The sequence below is a fragment of the Abrus precatorius genome, unplaced genomic scaffold (assembly GCF_003935025.1).
Source record: "Abrus precatorius isolate BTA unplaced genomic scaffold, Abrus_2018 Scaffold7, whole genome shotgun sequence".
Lineage (NCBI taxonomy): Eukaryota > Viridiplantae > Streptophyta > Magnoliopsida > Fabales > Fabaceae > Abrus > Abrus precatorius.
Window position 1 is genome coordinate 27,116,275 of NW_020874417.1, and position 16,671 is coordinate 27,132,945.

The following is a 16,671-nucleotide window of genomic DNA, read 5'->3' on the forward strand; positions in this document are numbered from 1 at the left end:
GAAGATGTCAGTATTAATACTAATCAAGTTACTAAAATGGCATAACTTTGAGAAATAATTGCAAATCAAATGTGAAAAAATTACCAGAAATTTTAAAAAGAATTTTATAATTAATAGTTATGTTTAAAATCAATGATTCTAATATACATTATACATTAAAATTGACGCTTATAAATAGTGATTTCTACTATTTTTTTTAATCTTTTATCATGTTGCATTGTAATGTTATGTCTGTTGTTAGTATTTTAATCTTTTATTTTTTTTATGTTACAATGATATGTACAAGATTTAAAATGTTAAGTACTACACCGTTTTCTTACTATTGCTTATATGTTACCTCTTATACTATATATGCTATTTTTTTATTTTTTAAATTTTAAAATAAATATTTATCTATTTATTATATTATTTTTATATTTTATTTATATAAATTAATAAAAAATTCATATTTATACTCTTTTTATTTTTTATTATTATTACACTTGTAGTTGCTATTTACAAAATTTTATATATTTATATTTTAATAATAATTTTGGAATGTAGATGTATACATACACCTTATTAGAATACTCATAATTAAATAAGATAAAATTCAGAAGAGTATATACTTTTAAATTTTTCTTAAATCTATTTTTATTAAAATGAAGCAACGTATATAAAATTAATAAATTTATATTAAAAACATGTACATCACAGAGAGTCTAAACTAAAGTTATATATGCTATATTTTTTATTATTTTTTAATTTTAAGACGTAATAGTTATAGTATTTAAACATGTTAAATAAATAGTGCAATAAAATTGGTATTAATAAAATATATAATGTAAAATTTTTATTATAAAATTTTTTATTAATAAAATATTAATAGTCAATTTTAAATTTTATATAAAAATAAATAAATCCATTATTAAAAATAATTAAACCAAACACATTTTCAATGTTTCTTATTTTTGAAAATAAAAAGTCAAAATAAACACATTTTTAAAATTTTGAAAATTTGAAAATAAAAATTATTTTCAGAAAATGAAAACAAGAAATGTTTCTTGAAGTCAAATATGCTCTAAGTTTGACGTTCTTGAGTTTCTACGAGCCATTTCTCATTCCTTCACTCGATCTTTTTGCGCATGAAAAAATATGACCCTTTTTTAAAAAGAGTACTATGCAACTTTTAAAAACATTATTTTGATTAAAGTTCAATTGTGTTTGAGAATTAGATTTTATTTTATTTTATAGAAAAATGATGAAGTGATTGATTGATTTTACTTACCAGTAGAAATTAAAAAATAGGATTTGTAACAAAATAAAAACTTTTGATTTCATTTGATAGTTAGAGATTAGAACTAATAATAGGTCTTATGAATTAATCCTTCAACCTTTGGGTCACTTAAGAAACGGTAACATAAGAGTTGTAGTTGTGCTGAGAGAACGAGAGAGGGAGAAAGGTTGAAGAAGATTGATTAATTATTAATTTTTAAAAAAATAATATAATATTTTTTAGAAATATTTATAAATATTATTTTTTAAATAATATAATATTAAAAATAATAATAACGCAACAGTGATAAGTTGAATTTTTGTTATTCAACTGATTAGAGCACAATTGACCATTTAGTCTTTACATTTTAAAAGTATTAAAAACTAAATTTTAACAATTTTTTAAAAAAATTAATCTAAAAAAATGTTACTTTTATAATAATTAAAAATATAGTAATTATTTTTTTTAAAAAAAATCCATATTATCGGTATAAAAAGAATTTGATAAGATTTTAACGCATTATTATATTAAAATTTTGTTTGCATTAACAAAATTTGTTTTTAAAAAAATAAGTTTTGCATCTAACTTGTAGGGACATATCCAAAAAAACCTCAAACAAAGAAATTGTTATAAAAATATTATTTTAATAATATATTTTTAAAAATTATTAAAAAATAAATAAGCCATTATAACACCCTTAAACTGACTATAATTTATTATATTATACAACATTGAAAAAGTTAATTCATCTTTCTTTGTTTTCTTTTTATTTTCTAATTTATTCATCTAAATAATCTAAAAAATCCCAAATTTTCCTTTTATTTAATCGTCTCTCTATAAATTCTGTCTTCACGTCCAAACAAAACATTAAGAGGCTACCTCATCCGATCTAATAACCTCCTCCTTTTTAAAATCATAAATTTCAATATAGAGATTTCTTCGTTAGGGGGCAGAACAAACGACTGTTCACGTGAACTAAGACCTTCGATTTCGAAGACTTAAAACAACTTTTAAAAAAAATTAATATTTCATCACCGAACATTTAAAAATAATCTCTAGCTCCACTTATTTGATATAATAATTCTATTACGAAATTTCACTGAGGCTAACAATTTATCTTAATTTTCTGACAATAAATGTATCCCTCCCTCTAAACTTTTCTTAGCAAATTTAGTTACGTAATATTGATAGAAGATCCAAATAAATGAATGGAAAAGTGTATAAATAGTATAAGCTCGTCTCTCTCTTTCATCAATTCCGTGTAAGAGGTAAAATTGAATTGTTTGACGAGGGATGATGATAAGGCTAAAAGCAGCATTCTCTAGCAAGAGTCAAGGGTTCGTTCAGCATTTTCTAAAATTAAAAAAGAAAGAAAAAGAAAAAGAAACAGGAAAGGAGTTAAAGACTCCAAAGGCAGCTGACAAGCCATTTTCCAAACATATACATACGCAGATGCATTGTACTCTATTTTGCGGCTGCCCGAAACTGGCCCATGATTCCAACTGTCATCCTCGCTAACATTTATTTTTTTGTTTATTTCAATTTCTTACACCATTTTCTCTCTTTTCACTTTTACTAAATACATGTTTCAGTCATATTTTTTTATCCATCTAGTTAATGAATTTATTATTAGAATTATTTATATATACAAACATTTAAACTTAAAATCTTACTTAAACAATACCAAACTACTTCACACTCAAATTAATTTTTATTAGCAAGAGTTACTCATCTTTATTTTCATATATTTAATGTGTAAAAATAAAAAATCAAACACATTTAAATTAAGAAAAAAATGACAAAAAATATATATTTAAATATTTATTATTTATCATCTTTTTAAATCCTTTATATAGGATATAATTACTGTTATTTTTATCTTAATTATAAAAATAAATACTATTTTTAGGTATATTATTTGCTAGATTTTTGTATATTTTTTATTTATTATAAAATTTATGTTAATAAAATATTCATTCATTACTCATGTAAATGAGTATATTTATTCATTTAATATTTAATGTAAAATTAAACATTTAAATCATGACAAAAAATTAACATATATTTAAATAATTACTTTTGTATATATATATATATATATATATATATATTAATCCTAACAAATAAATTTAATAATATTACATATTTTAGATTAAAATACGCTAATCTATAATTGGGAAAATTGATTTGTACGAAACAAATCGTCTTAAATATCATGTCTATGCATGTGGGTGTAAACCGAACTCACTCACATATTCACCTCTAACCATTCTGACACAATTTTCAGTACAAATTTGAGGGATAAAATCAATTAATTAGCGTTTGATTTCCTATAATAGGCTTCGGATGAAAACTAAATTCTTTAACAGGCACTTAATGTTGGATGGGGTTGGCCCTATGATAATTCCAATTAAAAAGAATTTGATATGGAAATAAAATAATCCAACCTGCAAAATGACATCTGTTTCTCGTGCCTCCCCAACCTCGTTGCCACACATGTACAATAATAGTCAATCAAAGAAATTAATGCATACATTCATTTTGTAAATACATCAAATCAAACTCCAAGCAAAACAATGAATTTAATAAAAAAAACTTTAAATCAACCACGAGACTAGAATAATTTATTATTATTAATTCCTAAGAATTCAAACCATATATATACATTCAACACGTGCGCGTAGTTCCATACGCAAACAAGCAAGTGGAAGAAATGAAGATTCAAATCATAATATATTTATTTTATTAAGCACAATTGATAAATTCCAATATTTGTTTGGTTATAGTCCAACATGTTTGACTACAATTGGCCATAGTTTCATCTTTATACTCGTAAAATAATTTCATCAGCAGTGATTGATGATGAAGGTACGTGTAATTAGTCACGGTCCATGGATTGGCCCATTATTAACTATTAAGGTTTCGGCCGAGAATCGGAAAATAATGGGCGCACATGTCATGCTTCCAATTCTACGCTTTGAATACACATTATTTCTTATTGACCAAAAAGAAAAATAAAATACCCATTATTATTATTATATATATTTTTTAACATTACTGAGCAAGTCAGAATATGTGTACTTCATTATTAGTTTTATATTCTATTTTCTGTCTTTAAATAAATTTCGCTTTACTTGAGTATGTTTAAATTTAAATCTTGACAATAGAACAAAACTGAGCAACTTAATTCGTCTTTTCTTTGTGTAAAAATGGGTTATCAGTACAGACATAGCCCATGTAATATGACAGTTATACCAATAATCTGGTTTGACAGGTGCATGCCTGAAGTTAATAAACCAATCGCTATGTAGACAGACGAGGCTCCTGTGACATATGCGCTGTTTTGACTTATTGGGAAAAGTTGAATTGACAGAAAAATTTGATATCTTGGTAGGAATAATAAGCATTTAGGGTGGTATATCTCTTCTCCCTAACTCTGTTCTCAACGTGTTTCTAAAATTCATGATAGTATATATATTTTTTGAAAGAATTCTCGTGTGAATAATTTTTTGTTGTGAAGTTAGGCATTTAATTAACAGAGCACGGCACTTTATATACGTTTTCTTAGGTATAGTTTACGTTGTTATAATACATTTTAGAGTAAATTATATTTTATCCCTTATAATTTCATATCTTTTAAATTTAGTCTTTTATACCTTTTTTGTCAATAAAATTTTTCTATCAGAGGCAAAGTTATACTAAAATTGTAGGACAGCATGAGAGTCAATTGGTAAAAGAAAGTATAAAAGATAAATAAATTGAGAAAATTATAAAGTTTCTGGAGATAAAATATAATTTACCCTAGCTTTTATATAATTAACGGAGAAAAATTGTTTGAATTATAGTAGTATATTATAGTTTGCAAGTAGGGATAAAATTAAGACAAACTGTCTTATAAGAGTTTGTATTCTAATATTTTTAAAGCTTAACTTGAATTAACACGAAATAATAGATTTAATTTAAATTTTTTTAAAAGTTTAATTAATTCAATAACTCGAGCTTAAAAAAAGTTTATTAAATCTAATAGAATGACTTATTTAATATTTATAAAATTTATAATAATATATTAGATAATTTTATATAAAAATAATATAATATTATATTAAATAAATTTTAAATCTCTTCATTAGAGTTAAAAAGTATCTCTATTACATACCTTTTGTAAAAGAGAGTGCTCTTTGTTGAATTTTTTTATATTATTGTTTAATCTATTTTGTATGTTTTACATTGATGTGTATTTATTTTTGTTGAATATTTAGTGATTTATTTATTTAAATTAAATATGTGATTTAAAAATAATAAATAAAAATATGTAATTTTATTATAAATATTCAAGGTATTAAACTATTTTTTTTTTATGTTTTATTTAGATATAAGTCTTATAGTCTTTATAAAAACATACCTATTTAGATTATTCAATAACCTATAGATAAAGAGACTTAATAACTTATTAAAGGTGTGACACTTTTGATTTTTCGTTTAGTTTATATAATTATTATGACAAGGTAAAGAAAATAAAATGAATTTCTTATACATGTAGTATGAAGATATGATAAAAATTAAACTTTCTTTGCAAATGAGTCAATCTACAAAGTATAAAAAATAACAAAAGATAGATTGTATTTTAATAATTAATTCTACACTAGAACAATAAAGAAATGTACATATATTAAACTTCATTTACAAATAAAAGTTTAATATTTATAGACTGTTATCAAAATACACATTAGGACTCAGTGTACACAATTACAATATCAAAATAAACTAAATCATGAGAGTAATCTCTATCCACACCCTAAACACTGAGGATTCAGTTTTAGTCATCGTCATCATGCTAACCCTTTTTCTTAACTAGCTCTTCGTCTTCACTCAAATCACCCGTGTCAACCACAATTTCAATGCTTGTCACTTGTTTAAAGGCAAACTGAGTGAGTCTTCCCATACATCATGATTATTAAAGGTATACACATGACTTGTGACATATGATGTTCGAACCATACCTCTGTATATGTACAAATTAAGAGTTTGGTGAATCCTTCCACTAACAAGGTAATCAAAAGGTACATTATATGCTATTGTTATTTCTAAGGTATATACATATCCAGATCCATTATCACTATCAACAACAAATTTACAGTAACAAAGTCACTGCCACTCTCTAAAAAAATCTACTATTTACAGAATAATCAACTAATCTAATAAGTTTCTAGGGGTTTGTCATTTTTATACACTAAAATATTTAGTAAGGATAAGTGTCTTCTCACCACTAACCATAATACAATTTCATTATTAAAAATCACAGCTCAAGCTTTACTTATGAATCAAAAGAAAGTGTTACCACGTTAAACACATAAACCAATACATCAGTAATGTTCACAAATACATACATACTTAATCACAAAATCACTATACTTCTTTCTCTTAAATACGCACTTTTCTATGCATTGTGATCAAGATATATGATGTCTTCAGCACTGCATGAAGTCTTACACAGATAGGTAAATAGTCATCAGTTAGCTTATGCACACAGATACAACATATATGATAACGAGCATCTTAGCAAATGTATAATCAAGAGTTTAGTTAGGAGACAAGTGTGAGGTAATATGACACATTCACTCTCAAATAGAGTGTCTACACATACGCGAATAAAGTTCACCACCTTACGTTTCTTCCATATTTCAAAAATCATCATGAACTCTCTACTTTCAGTGTATCTCTATAACTATTCTCACTAACTCCTTTCATCACTTGTACTCACTATATACTCCCTTTTATCTCAATCTCATTATTCAGCTAAAATATCATGCTTAGTGAAACACTTCCAAATTAAGTCTATATACACATATATTATGAAATACTAATAAATTTTCCAAAACAAACCAAATATGTATCATCAACTTTTTACAACAATTAAATATCATTCAAACATACATTTACAGACCAAAAACACACTATAGTACTGCTATGAGTACAAAACATTAACTATGCTTTAATGATTAGATAGAACTCTCCTTACTTCGAAATAAAGGTTTGAAAAAAGATTTGTAAAAGATTTCGTTCAAAGAATTGAGCTCTTCCTAAATATCACAAAAGAAAGCACATTTGATAAAATTGAAAATAAAGAGAATAGAACAGAGCTTGGAGAATTGAGCCCCTTAAAACTTATTTGGAGTTGATCGGATTGAACGTCCAAGTTCAGATTCAAGGAATGATCAAAGTTTAAGGGAGTTTCCTTTTAGGCAAGAAAGTGAGAGTTTAAAGAGAAAATAAGAGAAAAGATAACTTTGGATTGTATTGCAAGTTTTTTGGGTTAAATTCCTTAAATACCCCTCAAACAAGCACATTCTCACTTGAATGAGATACCATCTTGCCTGGATGAAAACATCAGACAGTGATTTTTTAAGCTTTTTTTGATATTACCACCTGAGCAAGGTTATTCTCGTATGAGTAAGAAGGGGTCTAGAGAGCTTCTCATTTTCCCTGCGATTCCTTTCCTGACTGAGCTCATCTCGCCTGGACGAAAAGACAATTGGGGTAACTTTATCTTATTTCACTTGGACGAGGTTCATCTTACCTAAACGAGAAAGCTTTAGAATCACTTGGTCCAGAACATCCGGTCTCACTTAAGCGAAACTCCCTGTAGCAAACTTCATTCAAGAATTTCAATTTAAAACACAATTCAATAATAATTAAAAACAATTAAGAAAAAAAGAGTGATACAAAAAATTTCAATACAAGTAGATCGTTAAAAATAATAAAAGATCAAATAAGACTCAAAAAACTTAAACTAAATTTAATAAATAACATATAATATATCAAACTCAAATTTCAAAATTATTAAATAATTTAAATCTATTTATACAAAGTTTAACCTAATTTATTTTTATCTCTACATGCAGGCAAATGGCTCCAATGTAATAAAATAACTTATCAAAGAATCTACAATTTTACTCTAACATTCATCCTTTTTCAACAAGCCATCAAATTGCATTTTAACATTAATAATTGCATAATTAAAAAATAAGTACTTACAGAATTTTAAAAATTTAAATAATAAAACAAATTAATTTTTTTAATAAGTTAAAATCAATTTATGTTTTTCCATTTTTTAGAAATTTTTTATTTAATTTTTAAAAAATTTAAAGAAATAAATTATTTTTCACTTATGATTTTTTTTTTTTCATATTAATTTTCATTTTTTATAAGAAATTTTATCATTTATTTTTAATTTATAAAAAATTATTCAAATTCAACACATCTCAGTATTGACAACTTATAGGCCTGAAATTTTCATAATGCACACGAGGACCTAAACTTTCTTATATTTCGATTAATAATGTACACGACCATTAAATATTGACAGTTAATAAAAAATTATAGTTTCAGGAGGACCTTATTTGATAGGTTCTAAAATTAGAGTCTTCAATTAGTTATTATGGTAAAGATTCTTATATAACATTGACTCAAATCAGATTTAGGTTTATAATTAAATATCTATTTGATATATAGTTTAATATTACATGGTTTTGATAAAAATTAATTTTAAATTATTAAATATAATGAAGATATGCATCTAATTAAATTAATTTAAACTATGTATTTACAATAAAACATTTTTTTTATTAAAAAGGTATGAAAATTACTTTTATAAACTTAAAAAAAATCAAAATTTAATATAATATAGACAATATAACCTAAAAAGTAGGTGTAATGGTATAACATCTCATTATATACATATATGTGTGATGGATTTATTTAGTAGGAGGCCATGTGTTTGAATTTTATCGTGTCTAAAACTCATAAGCCGTAAGCGAGATTAGTTTTTAACTTTGAGGACGAATTGTGATCTTTCACTTCGAATAAAAAAATAAAGACAATATAAAATAAAATAATAATATAAAAATATTTTTTATATATTAAATAAATTTATAATCTCATATTTTATATTTTACAAAATATTCATATTTAAATTTAAAATCAATGAATAACTAATTTTTCTTTTTTATTATAAACATTTTTTTTATGAATATCTATTCTGTCTCAGCCTAATTATAACTTCTAATAAGTTAAAGATTAGCATCAGGTTAAAATATCCAACATTTAATATGTGGTCTACATACACGTGGGTTAGCTTACATATTTTTATTTTATTTTATTTTTATATTTTCTTTCACTTGTGGATGAGAGTAACTAAGTACGTATCGTTATTGAAATCAAAGCACGTGACAACGTCATATGAATGAATATATAGAGAGAATATTAATTTAAAATGACATCACATGTGAAATTTAATAAAATAATATTTTTAATCATTTTTATTAAAAATAATTTTTATTACTCTAGTTATTTAGTAACTAAGTTTATTAATTTTACATGTAAAATAAGAATACTCTTTTATTTAAAAATAAAAAAATTATCTATAAAATTTGATCATGAATAACCAAACTTAAACTACAAAAATAAAAATCATGTAATAATATTAAAAAATTATTTGATTTTTTAAAACTTATACGACTTTAAAAATTTTAAAATTTATATATCACTATACATTTAATTTTTATTTTTATATAAAACTTATTTTTGTTAAATACATCTCCTACGTTTTCATTATATGTTTGGAAATAATTTTCTTAAAATAATATAATTTTTAAATTATTTAAAATGGTTAAAAAATAATTATTTGTCTTAAATAAGTTAAATTAAGAATGCACCTGATTGTTACTCTTACTTCTAAATAGTTAATTCGCGATACGAAATTTAACAAAATATAAAATAATATATTATTTTAACATTTTTTGTAAACAACTTTGAATTTTTTTAAAAATTAATGAAGAGAATGTATTTTTATAAGACATGTTTAATTGTTTTTAGCCAATGGGTTCGGACTTAACCCTCTTTCCACTTGCCCAAATATTTTATTTGAATAAATTGACTCGCTCAAAATATTGCTAAAAGTTGTACTTGGGTTTTTTATATAATTCCATTCCATACATGTACAGCCAATTGCACTATTTTTAATCTTTAAAAGGTTCTTTTGAAAAATTAAAAATGAAGTGTCCCTTTCTTTTATAATTTGACAAAAATTATCATGGTAAAATCTCAATACCACAAATTTTACATTAGTATATATATATATTGTAGTTTTGGAAAACTAATTCTACATGTTATTCAAATGGATATTGACTATTTCTGCGGGAATAATTTAAAAAAAAATAATTTGATTAGATATTGAAATAAATCAAATCAGCTGTTAAGGGTTTATAGTTTAATTTAATTTAATTTAGCCTCACGTATTCAATAAATAATAACAATAATAAAGTTTTATTCCTCTAATTAGATGCATATATCATACAACCTTAAGTCCTTAATCAATAATTATTTAATAAAATTCATAAGATTTTCATTATTTATTAATTATAGGTTGATATAGAATCATTTTTATTCAAAATATACTGATTCTATTAAATTAATTTATGTAAATATGCAAACTAAAATTTAAAATTTTAAAAAGTTTTAATAAAATTTATGTAAGTCTTTAAATATGTTTTTGGGTTTGGTCAAGTTTTTATTTTTCACAAAAGTATATGCTCAAGTCCAGAAAAAGAAAATTCATAATATACAACAGGCCAAACTCTTGTTAATATTTTGCAAAATAAATTTAAACCAATTTAACCTAAACCTAACCCAACTTTTCAGAATGAAGACAATATATTTCACTCACAAGTCAAGAAAAAAAAAAAATCCATTTACTCAATTTTCTCAACAACTATTATTTTGGCTGGTCTGAGTTTTTTTTCAATTATCTAAGTAAAGTTTTGAATAAATTAATCATAACAGTATAAGGTATTGTATTGCTCGCCTTTAAGATAATCAAGACTTGAGTTTATGTTAAAAAATAAGGGACTTGACTTGACACATAAAATTTCATATACAAAATGTGTACAATTAGTTGGAAGATGTGCTTTAACTTGGTGTATATTACTTTAACAAATAATTTATTTTATAAAGTTTTTTTAATATAAAATACAAATAATATGTATAAAATTGTTTATAAATAATATTATTTAAACACATAATTTCTCTTTATTTGATCTACATTACACACACACACACACACACACACACACACATATATATATATATATATATATATATATATATAATATTTAAATTTTATGTGATTAAGTGCATACAAAATAGATAAGAAAAAAGTGTGTAAATGAGCTAAAAGTTTTATAAAAATGAGAAAAATAGTAAAAGAAATTCCAATGGATAACAAAAATATGTAAAAGGGTGAGAAAAAATTATTCAAATGGTAACAAAAATAAATAAATAACGCAAATGAGTAAAACAAAAAGGGATGAATAAAATCATTCGAATGAGCCAAGAATGCAAATAAGCAGAAAAGTGCGTAAAAATTGACGCAAATAGGTTAAACATGGTCACCAAAAATAGTTTAAATTAGGGGGTAAAATCACGCAAATAAGAAAAAAATTGATAAAAAAAAAAGTATGAATAGATCACTTAAATTGACAAGAAAAATAGACAGAAAAAGATGTTATTAAAATTTGGCCAGAAATTGGTTCTGGATGATCGCTAAATCATAATATATACACTCAAAAATAAAATATTTATATAAATAATATATAAATTATTTTTTATCATTAGTTTATTTTTTTAATCGTGTAGATATAAATATTATGATATTTATATAAAATTCCTAAGTCAATTTCTTTATTATTTTAACAAGTTTTTTTTTCCATATTTGTTTTAATTTAACTTTAAAAAAATAATTACTTTGGTTTTTTTTACAAAAAAATTGACAAAAAAAACTAAAATAAAGTTTGAAAAAGGTGATTATTTTTTAAAATAAATTGAATTAAACATGCATATACTTATTCGACCACAGGTTTTCAATAATATTTAGATTTAAATTTAATTTTTGTACTGTTAAATAATTAAAAATTCCTATAAATATAACTCCTATAATATCCATTATAAAAGGGAATGATACTGTTAATCAATTCATTTTAATTAATGTTTTAAAAAATTATTATGATATTTTACCTTCAAAAAATTAATAGCAATACAATACATATAATTTTAAAAAATATATAGGAGACAATAAACATAAAGTGAAAAGATTGATAATTATTTTAATTAAATAATTTAATATTTTATTACAGATAATTTTTAAAATAAATTCATAAGTTTATACTATTTGATTTCGAGTTTTATGTTTATTGTATTTTTCAATGCTACATTTGAAATTTGTAAATTAAAGTTTGTTTCATTCTTATAACTTTATTTTTTATATATAAAAAGACGTAAATGTGTTTATCTAATACACAAAGGATTCAATAATTAAGTTGCACAATGTGTATAATCTTTTATTTGTAATAAATAAAATTCAATTTAATATAACTAAATTTATTAAATAAAAATTCAATGAAAATTATTAACGTAAAAATGAATTTTAAATAATTTTAAAATTACATTAATATGCATTTAAATTTTGTTAATTTAATTTTATTCTAAGGGATAGTAATTAAAATATAAATATATTAAAAATAAATCATAATATTTTATGTAAAATTTTAATTAGTCTGGATAAAAAATTATTATTCATATTTAGTATTTTATGTTGATTATATTAATGTACATCTGAATTTTGTTATTTTAAAACATGTCAATGAGCTAGTTTTTTTGTTAATAGTGAAAAATAAATGTTGTTATTTCTTTTTTTAGTGTATATTTTAAGAGTATCAAAATTTTTTTAAAAAAATATTTGAATATTTATAATTAAAACCTTTATTCATTTAAAATAATTATAATTAATGAATAATATTTAATATAACCTATTTAATTAAATTAATTATATATTACATATAATAAATATAGCATTAAATATGAATTACAATATAATGAGGATGATACTAATAATATAAGAGAAAATGCAGAAAAAGATTGAAAAGAGAATAAAGAATTACAATATAATAACATTAAATTTCTATAAGTGTGTGCGTGAGTCCGTGAAAGAGAGTCCCCCTTCGCGGAAACTGCTAAATGGTTGAATATGGAAATATGCTTGGCTTGTCTTAGACCATTCTAGTCTTGGCGTGCGGAATATCCAAAGATAAATACCCAACATGCCTCTTTGGAAACGAAGTTGAATTCGAGAAGGAACTTATTGCTAACTAAGTGAGATTACTACCATATACTACAACTAGTGTACACATTAATTCTTCCATCAAATCTTGTAAAGATGGTGAGAGCTCCTTGTTGTGAAAAGATGGGACTCAAGAAGGGTCCTTGGGCTCCTGAGGAAGATCAAATCCTCACATCATACATCCAAAAACATGGCCATGGCAACTGGCGTGCCCTCCCAAAGCAAGCAGGTACCATATATTTCATTAATTCAACAAATTTATACCCAATTTCTGCCATGTTAATACACCATGCATACTATCTTTTGGGTATCTCCATTCAGTGCTGTAAACTTTACTGTTCTTCTGATTTCTCTGATCCATTGTTTAGGCCTGTTAAGGTGTGGGAAGAGCTGCAGATTGCGCTGGATCAACTATTTGAGGCCTGATATCAAGAGAGGTAATTTCACAACTGAAGAAGAGGAGAACATCATTAAGCTGCATGAGATATTGGGGAACAGGTACTCGCTCATTTCCTTCCTCGGATCCTTCTCAACATTAATTTCATCAATTGTTCTATCAACACACCCAATTTTCCTTATTTTTTTTGTTGTATTATCTATTACCTTTTTTTATCTTTCTCTCTTGTTTTTTTACACTCGTTCAATGGGTGTAAAGTTATCTATTTTGCTAACGTCAGTTAGTTAACTTCTCGGCAAAAAGCTTATCAAGATCATGAATATGCCGCCCATCCAATTCTTAGTTTACACATGTTGATATTCAATTTTTTTTTTAATTTGCTGAAATTATAAATGGGCGATTGTGTTTCTTTTTCTAAGTTTCTCCGATAGATATACGAGATTGAAGTGGTGGGGGCCAGGGGCAATAATTGTAAAATAAAGAATTTAAAAACGAAAAGATTGTGTTAACTAATATTTATTCCATAATGGGGACTCGAGTAGGGTCATAAATTGTGAGAGAAAATCTAGGTATAATCCCACCTTTGGCGGTGCAATTGATCATAGAAAGAGTGCAGGAGTCAAGAGAAATGATGTATCCATATACATACATTCATGACACATGCAGTTATATTATATATAAATGATACCATGAACAGTCTCAACCCCTTACCATTGAGCACCATTCATTCCAAAATTGACACCGCCATCACCGTGTCTAACAGAGACCCTCTCAACTTCAATCTTTAAACCGTTAAAACCAACACCTGTATCGTCAGAACCATTAACCAAACAGTGTCTCACCACTCCAAGGATTATATTAGCTTATAAATAATTTTAAATTTTAAAAAATTAACAATCATTTATAAATTTATTAAATGATGTACATGAACCGTGAGACTTAGTTGTCATTATTTGAAAGACAGAATATTAATAAGTAATACATCAGAACCAATGAATAAAAAACAAAACAAGGTGGGGTTGCAAATGCAATAAGAATCTCTGAATAGATCTGCCTTGCACGAAAATTGGTGTGACAGTTTATGGCACATGACACTACAATATGTGTTAGACGTACATACCAATATGTGCATGAGATTCACAGTGTAATCTACAATTAAGACAATAACAAAGTTTGTTGTTTTTTCATTCATTATAATAAACAAATGAACGCGAATCTCGTGCAAATATTTCATGAATATATTATTAATCATTTTGATCCTTATTTTCAGGTGGTCAGCAATTGCAGCAAAATTACCAGGAAGAACAGACAACGAAATAAAAAATGTGTGGCACACCCATTTGAAGAAGAGGCTATTGAAAGCAGATCAACCAAATTCAGATGTCAATAAAAGAGTCTATAAACCAAAAATCAAACGATCTGATTCCAATTCCAGCATCATAACTCAATCAGAACCTGCCAATCTTAATTTTAGAGAAATGGAGACTACATCAGCATGCACTAGTTCTAGTGATTTTTCATCAGTCACGGGTGGTGAAAGCAAAAATATCAAGAGTGAAGACATAGAGTCACTTGAGACAATGCCTGTAATTGATGAGAGTTTTTGGTCAGAAGCTGCAATGGATGAAACTCCCTCTATGTCATCAAAATCTTTGACAATCTCAAATGAGATGCCACTTCAATACCCTTTTAATTATGAGGAAACTTTTCATCACATTCATGGTTATGATTCAAAATTTGATGACGGTATGGATTTCTGGTATGACATATTCACCAGAACTGGAGATTCATTAGAGTTACCAGAGTTCTGAATTTTTCATATGACACGTTGAAAGAGGGTATTATTAAATTTGAGAGGTAGAATACTTTGAACGACATGGTAACTTGAATTTGACCGTTACAAAGGAGTGAGATGGTACATTATTTTCTGCCAGGAGGACTGCGTTGTCGTCACCAGCTGCATGATCTAAACTGAAGTCATCCATTGACAAAGAAAACAGCTAGAGATTGGAAACGGTTAATGATATGTGATCTACAAGTTAAACACTGACTTTTTTTAGTGCAGAACAGCAATTAATTCTCTAACATTTTTGTAATTTACAAATTAGTGTTAAATTAGGTTAGAGTTATTTTAGTGTAATATCAATAAAGGATGTATTGAGTATGTGAATTATTCAAAATTTTTATGCCCTTGTAGAGTTTTCAATTTCATCTCCATTTCCTTTCAGGTTTATTTCTTTATAGTACGATTATTATACATGAAAGAATATTTTACATGCAAATGGATGATCACATTTGAAAAAGTCCACCGTTAACTTTGTTTATTGCAACTTGCAAGTGATTAATTTATTAGATGGCGGAAAGTAAATTTTTGGGTTGCCTCGGTAACTGTTCAGTGAGACAAGTGGATGTGGCTGTAGCAGTACATTTTGGACCACAAATTTCAACCTCTCCATACTAAATAAAATGCAAATGGATATTATTTTGAGCATTAAATTGAATCATAATTTGGTAAACAATTTGAGTATAATGGCATGTATACTCAAGAAGGATGAGTCAATTGCTTAGTAAGGTTAAGCTCAGCCGGTGTAGAATATTTAATGATAATGGTTAGAGAGAGAAAGAGTTAGCAAAAAGAAATTATGAAGTGCAATTTTATTATTTGAACATTTAAAAATCAATATTATATGTCACACAATATAAATTTATCTTTATAATTTTTCATATTTACACATTTTAAAAATATTTCCAAAATCAAAGAAGATATCAAAAGATATCCGTCTTAAAATATATGGAAAACATTTTCGTTATGCGGTGTGACAACCTCAATGCTCACAACAAAAAATT

General features: G+C 25.0%; 1 protein-coding gene across 1 annotated transcript; it reads left to right on the forward strand.

Moving 5' to 3' along the window:
* Positions 1–13,298: 13,298 nt before the first annotated feature.
* On the forward strand, positions 13,299–16,446 carry LOC113870870 (transcription factor MYB15-like). The gene is made up of 3 exons (XM_027507389.1): positions 13,299–13,656; positions 13,796–13,925; positions 15,095–16,446. The coding sequence occupies exons 1-3, from the start codon at positions 13,524–13,526 to the stop codon at positions 15,633–15,635; spliced, it is 804 nt and encodes a 267-aa protein (XP_027363190.1). The 5' UTR covers positions 13,299–13,523; the 3' UTR covers positions 15,636–16,446.
* The last annotated feature ends 225 nt before the right edge of the window (positions 16,447–16,671 follow it).